Here is a 10,301-nt window from a genome sequence, read left to right as displayed (position 1 = left end):
GCCGCCACAGCGCAGGGTTTGTTTTCTGTGACCCGGGGGAGGAGGGGAACCCGCGCAGCAGTACCTTCCGCCTGGAGATAGAGAACTCCTTTTCACACTGCTTGCAGTGCGTGGCTTCATCGTCCCGCAGCCAGGTGTGACCCTACAGAACGGAAAGAAAGCCTCCCTGCAGACAGACCAACCCCCACGGCCGCTGGCATTTTCCAATCCCCATCCCCTGAAGAGCACGGCCGAGGGGGGCCGCGGGGTGCCGAATAAAACGCACACGCTTACGAAGCCCCGCAGAGGGGGGGTACCTTTAGCGCCTTGTTTACTTCTTTGATATCTTCCATCTTCAACTTCGATCTGGGGGAAAAAGGAAAGATGCCCTCTGCATGACCTCCTTCAGCAGTTCCATTTGAGGTGCCATTCCACTCCCCAGCCAGGGAACCTACACCCTCGTTCTCCACTCAGCTCCCTGCTCCCACGCTCTGTGTCACCGGGAGGCTTCAGCACCCGGATCTGCCCCGCTTGCTGCCTGCTGTCCTGGTCCCTGTCTCAGCCAGCTTACTCCTGCAAGGATCTTCCCTCGCTTCCGTTCCGCAGCTGTTTAGCTTCCCCCTATCTAGTAACTGCCTCCCAAAACTCTCAAGTTCAGTGAATTCTGTAACTGGGCATTTTAACAGTTTGTCGTAGTTTGATACAGTCCCGTCCCTCGCGGGAGCTCCGCTCCAGCACTTACTGGCTGAGATGCAGCCCCATTTCCTGAAGCGCTTGCTCCTGCTCCTCGCACACTTTCTCCAACTGCTGCTTCTCGTCTTGCAGTTTCCTCAGTTCCTGTAAAACCAAGCACAAAACAACAAATCCAGGTTTTGCGTGCGCGAAGACCTGGAGCCGCCTACCCAAACTGCGCACGCCGTCCCGAGGCGAGCTCCTTACAAAGGTACCCGCTGCCAAGGCTGGGGTTCTGCAGTTCCACAGGTGAGCGACCTGTGGGTTCTGTACAGCAAACACGGATCAATCCTTTACCGTATTTACCAGGGAGAGAGGAGGTTTTCAGGCTCGGAACATCCTGGAGCACAGCTGGAATGCAGCAGTCCTGCGCCCGCACAAGTGTAGGGGCACAACCTGCTGTACGGCTGCCCCTTCCAAATCGAAATTGCTCAACACAGGGAGAAAATTCTCTCAAGATTAGTAAGGATGTTGATGCTTAAAAAAGACACCCCATGCAGTTGTTCGGGATGCGTGAAAACGGGTTCGTACTTCACTATGCAGAGCTGAAAGACCTCACCCCGCTGCTGCAAGCTCTGAACTCGCCGTCTCCCGCTGGAGCAGGGGGTTCTCGCCATGGGACAGCTGAGCGGCCTGTCCCCAGCTGTCCCACCTCAGCTCAGCTGCTGAGCGGCTCAGACACACCCTGGCTGCCTCCAGCGCCGCGGGCGAGCGCCCCGGCCGCCTCCAGCCCAGCCTTTTTCATTGCCTGGGCCCTGTGTTGGCGTTTCATGCCCAGAGTGTGCCGTCACCCAACCTTTGGGAGCCCTCGGAGGAGAGTGGGACAGAGGAAATGCTCTACTACGGCTGCAAGCATTGCACGGGATCTTGGCCAGCTTTCATCCTCAACACTGGGATGTTTTGCCGTCCGTACCTTTTTCAGTCCTTCCATTTGCTGCAATTCTGTTTTCAGCAGAGCGGCAGCATCCTTCTCTTGGTGCAGTTCTCTCTGCAAAGTCTGTCTCTGTTCCTTTTCAGATTTTAACTCCTTTTCCAGAGTTGAGCTATTTAAAAACAATTCATTCTTTTAGCGGATTAACATTCCCTACGAACACCAGGACGGTCCCCAAGCCCCCAGCCCACTTGGATGAGAACACCTACACCCTCAGCCTACAGGGACGACTACAGCCACCTCCTGGCTTAGCACAGCACAGCAGAAAGCTCCAGTGTGAGTCAGAATGGCCAGGCTTCTGCTGCACTCTCTGCTCTGAAGGGATGTGGTGGAAAACACGCTTCAAAATCCTCCTGCTGACTGTGCTTTCCTAGGCCTCACACGCTTCTGCCGGTACTTGCTGAACCCAGTATAATTCATACCTGCCCCCCCTTAGCACCGAAGGAGTAGAAAGCACTTCTTGCAAGAGGCAGAAGGGAAGGAAAAACCCCCTGTTGAGGTTACATACCACTTGCTGTCCAGCTGGGACATCTGTTGCCGACACACGTCAAGCCGGCCAGCGAGCTCCTGCTTCATCTTGCCTTTCCGCAGCCTGCCGGGCCGTTTCCGCGTGCTGCAGTCTACAGAGCAAGGAACGTTGGCTGTCAGTTCAGCTGCTCCTTACCTACGCCCTCTCACTCCGCTCTTGGGTTACCACAGATCTTTATAGAAGCTTGAACTGAGAATGCTAATGGAGAAAAGAGATAGAATGGACTTGTGACAGCAACTGCTTCTGCAAAAAACAAGCCCAAAAGCGAGAGTCATACCTGTTCTTAAAGTCAAGATGTTTTTAACAGCCTGCCTGTGAAAGAGCTATGGTTTTCAAGTGGGCCAACTATGGGCTTGTTTGCCTGGGAAAAGGGAACAGGCAAGTGCAGAGTGATAAGGAGAAAGGGAAAAGGCTGCCATGCTGGCACGCATGCCCACATCTCTGCAGCTGTAGGAAGGTCACCCTTTAAAGGTTTCAGCTGGAAGCTTTCCACTGACCTCAGCGCTGACTTTTGGAGCTTGCAATTCTTACCTCTCTTCCATTTGTTTCATAGAGGACATCATCTCACTGGTTCTTCCTTCAAAAGAGGATATTGCTTCTGTTTTCTGTTGCAATGAACACTCTGCATTCTGTGGGAATAAGGGAACAGATGTTCTCAGCAACACATTTTACTCTTCTAAAGCACAAAGGGTTAGTGCCTAATCAAAAGTCTTCCACCAGATAAAGAGTGTTGAGCTAGTTACAGGCCATGCCTGGGTCCACCTGGAACGTACGGATAAAATGCTGATAATGCCAGAACAGACACTCCAACTTCTTTTGTTAAGGGCTCAGAAAAAAACCCAACCCTGAACTGCACTATGATCTGACCTACGAGATCAGCAACAAACCAAGAGTCTTCCCGTTCGGTATGAGCTGGAAAGAAATCATCAGACTAAACTGAGGGGGTAAGAACAGAAATTATGTTACTACCAGGACTTGAACCTAACAACTGTACTCAGCGGGCACGGAAGCCAAAAAGAACATGCTGGGGTTGAAAGCCAGGACATCCCTCAACTCTGAGGCCTCGCTGGCCACTGCCCTGCAAGTTCCTGTGTGCCAGCGGAGGCAAAGGCTGGAGGAAGCCTGACTAGGCACCAGGGAATCATTACTGCTATTTATTATTATACCAATAATGACGCATAATAAAAAAATAAAGTTTAAAAATATTCTTAAGGAAATGGTTGGGTTTAGGTGTTACATCAGACGCATAAGTGCACACGCAGCCCCAGCACGTGGTGACTGTGTTGGAGACCACCACGACCGCCGTTCTCTCTGTTCCCCACGACGCACGTACCTGAGATTTGTGAAACATCTGCAGGTTGATAGCCTTCACCTCTTCTAACTGTTGGCGAAGGGCAACTAAAGTGTCTTGTTTTTCATGAGTATCTTTTTCCAGAAGTTTCATGGCGATTTCCATTTCTGTTTTCATTCCAACTTGTAGCTCCAGCTCTTTCTCTAGTTCCTTACAGAGAGATTTCCCAGTGACTGCTATGTAGTCGTACGTCAGGATAAGCAGTTCCCAACCCCATATAGCGCCCCCCTCCCCCAAACCATGCTTCACTCTCAGATAATACGGAACCATGACTTCACAGGAGAGCAAGGTCTCATTAAGTCAGGAAGACCAAACCACTATTTGAGCTCTCCAGATCAGGGCAGGGGTGCAGAGCTGCTGGCATGACATGCAGAGCTCAGGGTGTAACTTAGTGGACTGTCAAATGAAGCGTTTCTCCTGACAGCTGGAGTTGGGTTGGCTTAGAGCCAGGGGCTTCCGCAAGCCTGGGCAGCCCCTTCACCAGTCACTAATCAGCAATTCACTGCACAAGTGACTGTTTCGCGTTCACCACATTCTCCCCCATAAAGACAGTTGCTTCCCTTGGTGTTCTGATCTCAGTCCCTGCCATAATAATACTGGTAGGTTCTTAAACAGGGAAAGACCTTTTATTTCCAGCATCCCAAAAGCCCAGAAGTTCTTTACAGACACTGCTAACAGCCAGTGGCCAGCATCTTGCTTGCAATTCCTTTATGGATTCTGGATAGCTGCAAGAAGTGCACAGCATACACCTCACAGTTGTAATGCCACCTTAAAGTAGGCAGAGCCCTTCAGCTTTCATTTCACTGTGACAGTTAAGTTTCCCTACCAGCCTAATTTTTTTTTCTTCCTTCAACTGCTTCCAGACATCACTGTACATTTCATCGAGACCCTGGCGTGACTGCTTGTAAGTATCCAATTCTACTTTTGTATCTTCTTTTGTTACCTACAAGAAACATTAGCAAAACAGCCGTAAGATCACAAAGTATTGAAAGTTCACGGTAAGTTCTTGCCTGTAACACAGTATCACCATGTTACTTCAAGTAAAATCCTACTCTTTTACAGTTAATAAGCTGGAATTTCAAAGAACAGAGTAAACATAAAGAGAAAAAAATACATGCTTTCTCTCTTCTGCACGTATATGTTTAAGTGTGTAGCAAAATCCAAGGCCTGTGCACACTATACACGGAACCAGTGGTGCTAAACTGCCCTCAGCATTCCAGGCTTTTTATGAGCACCAACTACAGCCAGCAAAAAAGATCCCTTATTTTGAGGATCCTCATCTTTAAATAGGTGTCCCACCTCGACGCTTTTTTCACTCCGTTCACGAATTAATTCATTTTGTTGCTTTAACTGCTGCTGCTCTTCCTGAAGCGATCCAATCCGGTCCGTCGCTGCTGCAAGCTGTTTACAGAGAGAGCAGATCTATGTTTAGTCACTGTGCATGCAGGCAGCATCTGGAGGAATTCTGAAGTTAAGAGCTCAGCCTTGGTAGCAGGTGCGCAGCTCACTTCCCTTTTCCACCCTTTCATTTTCCCGGAGGCCACCTGACCCTTTACCAGCCATACCCACCACACAGTTCAAATCACTAAGCCCACCCACATCTGGTCACCTGACTTCTGCCTCATGCTTTCATCCATTAACCTTACATGTTAACGAGCGAAGAAATGCATCCTAGTGTCAAAGGCCAAAATCCATCACAGGTCTGGGGTATTCGTTCCAGTATCAACTAGAAGTCATACAGCAAGTCAGAGCTGGTATTCACTGGTGGAACCCCACAGTGTTTTCAAATGGATATACCCCAAAAATTACTGGAAATTGGACTACACAGAAACACTCTGAACTATGTATATACACCACAAAACCCAGAACAGCCAGCATCATACACGCTGCTGGGCTCTATTTCCAGCTAGGAAAGATTTCCTAATTGACATGTGATTATTTTCCTTCCCTTTTCCCGAGTGCTGTGTAACTCACACCACAAACACACACACGTGTACGTGCAAAAGAGGGGCAAGTCGTGTTCACTGTAGTGGTGTGTTTCCTTTTAGGTGGAGGCACCATCACAAGACAAAAAAGCTCGATTAAGGAAACCCATCTAAGAAATAGGTGCCCAAAAGCATTTTAACAGCCAACATGGTGTAGGTGTTTTCCATGCTCCACAGAGCCAACTCATGCCAGTCCTATCAATCCCCCCACATTTCACTAGTACCAACTCAAATATTTTAGGTCCTAAGGTACATTCTTAGGGAGTTTGGCCTGATGGAAGCGAGCTACAAGAAGTATTTACCAGACCAGACACAAACCTCTTCCTGTAGTTTTGAATTGGTCTTTTCTAAGCAGTCTATTTTGTTCTGAAGATCTGCAACCGTGCAACTGCAGCAAGGAAAAGAGATGCATAAAACCAACACACAGGTAGTGCCAGTGTTCAACATTTGTTCCTATCCTCAACCATACTTTTACCATCTTGTTTTTGTTAACAGTAAAGTAATCTGGTGAGCTGGCAAAAACCCAGAGGAAGGACAATTGTATCTCAAACTCCAAGGACCATGCATTTGCCTAAAACTGGCAGCCCTGCTCTGGCTTAGCTTTTGCAGTCTTAACGCCTCTCTGATGTTCGAGGGGTAAGTGAGGCCTGCTCCTCCCAGGAGCAACCTGTGAGGAAAGAATTGAGACTCTTCCTTTAAAGAATTAATTTCCAGAGGTACTTGTAATAGTTCTTTCTTGAAAAAGTAGTTCTAAGATCTTCTCTTCATCACGATTAAGCCTCAAAAAAGTCAACTATTATTACACAGACTCGTTTTCTGCTTTGCACATGCCATCAGAAGAGTAAGGTTACCAAATGAAACCAAGATTTGGGAAATAACCAGGAGAGGTGTTTCAGTATCAGACTAAAAAAAATAATCTACAAGACTGACAGCAGAGACATGCAAAGTCATACTGCAAGAGCTAAACAGGACAAGTGTTTGTACATTAGAACAGATGAAAATCTCACCTCAGATGTCGGTTAAGTTCTTCCACATAATGCTTCTGGTCAAGGACAGCTGTAATCCCTCCATCTCTAGTTGTAAAAGGGAGATTGAGAAGAATCAAGAGATTGATTGAGAAGAAACTTCTTCATTCTGAAGTGATAGTTTGTGCTAGAGTTTTCAGCATAGACATGCAAATGGAGTTGAGACCTTTTCTTAGTTGTGCCTGAGCTAGAGCAGAAGCACCAGGGAGATGAGGCTCAGCAGCTGAAGAGTAAAGTGCTCTGAAATGCAGGAATCGCACAAACTCAAGTCCCCTCTGTTCACTACGGGTCTTCTAGAGACTGTGTCGATAACAGTTTCGGTCTCTAATTCCCCTAACATTTCACCTAAAAGCACTGTTCTTCCTCCATAACTGATCTCTCCCACAAAGACAGCTACTTAATTGAGAGCGTTTCTGAAACAGTGCTTACAAACAAAGCACTGATATAGTAGTGGGTGACCTGGCAGGTCATGCCTCCCGAAACCCAGTAAAAACACAACCGAAAGTTTTGGGTGCTTGTAATCTAGTTCCAGCTCAAGACACAAACTCTCCACACTGTACTGCTGTTAAAACTACCACGGGCTCAACCTCTGAAAGTTGGTACTTTTTTCTGGCTAACAAATCTATTTTGGATACTCTTTTTTTGATGATTAAAAGAGTTTACGATCTCTAACACTCATGTGCTCCCACAGACTGTTTGACAGGTTTGTTCCACAAGAAAACATTACAGGTCAGAACCACTGATTCATCATACGTACTGTTTGCCATCACTGTCCTGCGTTTCCTTAAGGTACATAGAAAAATCAATCACTCCAACCTGAAAAATATATTTAAGATGTTAGCACACCTTTACAGTGTCAGTCTGCACAGCAGCAGGCATTACTTTGTATCTGGGAAAAGGCAAACATCTGAAGGTTAAGGTTAGAAAGGCAGATAATACCTATACTCTTCCCAGCTGAAGCAAATGTGCAAGTTAGCATCATCGTAAGAGCACGAACATAACCACATCCAGAGTGCTCAGTTTCTAGCAGTTACTAGTTTGGACAGCACTTCCATGAACTGCTGCTTGAAGAGATGGATACTTATGTACTTCCTTTTGATTCAGCGTGGGAAACGTGACAAGCTTCCACACGTGACATTCCTGCCTCACCCGACTTGCCCCCTCATCCCCCAAAAACACCTTAAATCACGCTTTCTAAGCAGTATCTGATGCAGAGTTCTTCTAAAGACACTAATAGCTAGCCATGTTCATAATGTGTAGAACAGACAGGAGCGATTCAACATCATTTTCTGCAACGTGATCTTTTAAAGAACAAAAAAAAGGTTAATGAGAATAAAATTATAGCAACATATTTTTAATTTACAGCGTAGAAAGAGAGTCAGACTTCTGTAATACTACTGACCCATTTTGCCAAAGTTTACCTAATTCTAAAGTAAACCAGATTGGCTAAATGAGGACATGGTCTCTAATTACAAGATACTCACAGTAAATTGAGCATGGATTCATGCAAGACATCTGTTTGTTTGGACCACAAATCCCTCAAAACTTTCCTTATTCTTCTGGGCTGTTTCATTAAAGCAGCAGAGGTATCTGACATCACCTCCCCCACCAAAGCCAGAAGGAAACCACCATTCCACCTCAAACAAAAGCTCCCACAAGTCCTGAGCAGATTGATCTTGACAACACATCTCTTGTAATTACCTTTGTTCAGTCAATTTTTGATTTATTACAAGTCATTCAAGTGCCTGCTTATGAAAACAATGTCAAACCCTGGCTGCATACCACATAAAAGAATTCTGGACCCATCTCAGTAAAGTACTTATGGATACTCTTAATTCTACTGGAATCTTGTACAGACTGATCTTATTTAAACTTTAATGTTCACCTGGGAGTCCAAGTCTTCTCCTTTCAAGCAAAGGTTTGCATCAATAACGTTGAGTCCAACTAGCAGACCGACAATCACAGCTCCTTCCTCCTCCATCATCAACGCGTCGGGTTCGTAAAACTCACTAGAGGAAACATTGTAAGGCATTACTGCGCAGCGTAACAATTCTGCTGCTGCTTCCATCGCTGAAATCAGGCAAACAATAAGGGACAGCAGTCCTTATCAAGCTGCCTCTTTGCTAATTTATTTGCTAATTTATTGCTAACGTTGCAGATCACGTTGCTAATTTATTTATTATTTATTCATTTATTGGAAAATGAAGAACTCTCACAGAAAATACCCTACTTGTTCCTCTGTAGGTTCACTGCAAAACCAATGACCTCTCCATATCGCAAGAAAAAGCTTAAACTGGTCAATCAGTGACCTCTTGCTACCGCAGTGCAAGGTTTCAGTGACTCAGTGAACACGATCTACATACGTCTGGACTGTTACCTTAATAGATGCTTATGGTCCAAGAGTACTTTCAGATAATCTGCCAGTTTCTTTTGCATCAGTGCAAGATAAAGCCAAGCCCTTCCTCTTCCTACAGCAGTCCTAAAATGAAAAGTTGCATGTTGTGGTAAAAACAAAATGGTTTATTCACTAGATTTATACAATTCAAAATTCTCCCTTTGCAAAGTGTTTTCTGCAGAACACGGAAGCATTTAGGAAATCAAATTGCTTCAGTAAATTGAAAGTATATTATAAAATCTTCCCAACTTGAAAGACATGTTTTCAACTACCCCCATAACCCAGCTATAGATGCCTCTGCATTAAAACTAGTCTCTTTTCATTGTCCTGAATTACCCAAATGAAATACTACCAGTACAAGCACAGAATTAGACCAAGTCATAAAAGTGAGGGAAAGCAGAGGAAAGACAATATCCGTGAAGACTCTACAGTTATTTCTAGCAAGCTTATAGAAACTCCCAAATGCTGACAGTATTGTTTGAATCCTAAGTACAGAGTATTCTGAGAAGTCCTGCTTATCTCTTGGAGGAGTCAATGCCTCCTACACACTTTGTTTTTCTCTTTGAGAACAAGATCTCATTGAGGAAGGCGAGAGACTACAGCAAGGATTCTTTTTCTCCCCAGCAGAGTAAGAGAAACGCATCGTCCCCAACAACCAACTTACTTCAACTCTGGCAGATTTTTAACACTAGTTGCTATATCCGATGCTTCAGGGCAAAGTTTTTCCACTAGCTCCAAAGGACCAAAAAATGATTTGTTCTGTCCAATAAAAGTCTTCTTCACTAAAGGGAGTATACGGAGAAGTTTGTGAGGTAAAGGTATAGGCTGCCAGCTCCAGAATTACAAATTTTAGTCTACGTTTTACTTTGTCATACCAGCTCCTAATATGTCAATGAAAAGGGGGTGTTAAAAACACCGTGACAGTTTAGGAGGCACAAAATACAGGGTATGTGAGAAGGTAACCACGGATCTGTAACACCGCTCAGCAACACCCGGTGTGTGTGATTAATATGAAGGTACTACAGGAGTCAAACTGGAGACACAGCGAGGCAGAGACTCGTTTATCTGCCTCCCCTCGTCACGCAGCCCGAGCAGCGCCCACCTTTCAGCCCGTGCTTGAGGCAGTGCTCCAGCACCACGAAGAACTGCTGCAGGGGAGGGAAGTCGGAGTCCAGCGTCCGGCCCAGGCTCAGGGCCGACTGGATGAGGATTTTGATACTCAGCTTCATCATGTTCATGAGGTTGGCACGCTCCTCCATGGCGTGGTACCGCGCACCTGGGCGGGGGGACGCGGGCGGAGAAAGAGAAGCTGGTGTTAGCATCGCAGCCCTGGCAGCGCTGACACGAGCGGGGCCTCCCCGCCTCGGCCTCCAT

General features: G+C 46.2%; 1 protein-coding gene across 1 annotated transcript; it reads right to left on the bottom strand.

The window, feature by feature from the left end:
• Positions 1–50: 50 nt before the first annotated feature.
• RUFY1 (RUN and FYVE domain containing 1) lies at positions 51–10,249 on the bottom strand (the record flags this gene model as incomplete). The annotated part of the gene is given in 17 exon segments (XM_010148375.1): positions 51–142; positions 297–345; positions 722–816; positions 1,625–1,754; positions 2,151–2,225; positions 2,227–2,262; positions 2,703–2,800; positions 3,505–3,672; positions 4,349–4,465; positions 4,822–4,923; positions 5,826–5,895; positions 6,515–6,580; positions 7,290–7,348; positions 8,418–8,541; positions 8,910–9,011; positions 9,592–9,709; positions 10,030–10,249. Coding segments are annotated over 17 exon segments (1,721 nt in total), but the record flags the coding sequence as incomplete, so codon positions are not given.
• Between the last annotated feature and the right edge of the window lie 52 nt (positions 10,250–10,301).

This window comes from Eurypyga helias, unplaced genomic scaffold (assembly GCF_000690775.1).
Source record: "Eurypyga helias isolate BGI_N326 unplaced genomic scaffold, ASM69077v1 scaffold50983, whole genome shotgun sequence".
NCBI lineage: Eukaryota > Metazoa > Chordata > Aves > Eurypygiformes > Eurypygidae > Eurypyga > Eurypyga helias.
The sequence above is the reverse complement of the archived record's forward strand: the minus strand, read 5'-3'. Positions and strand labels throughout refer to the sequence as shown.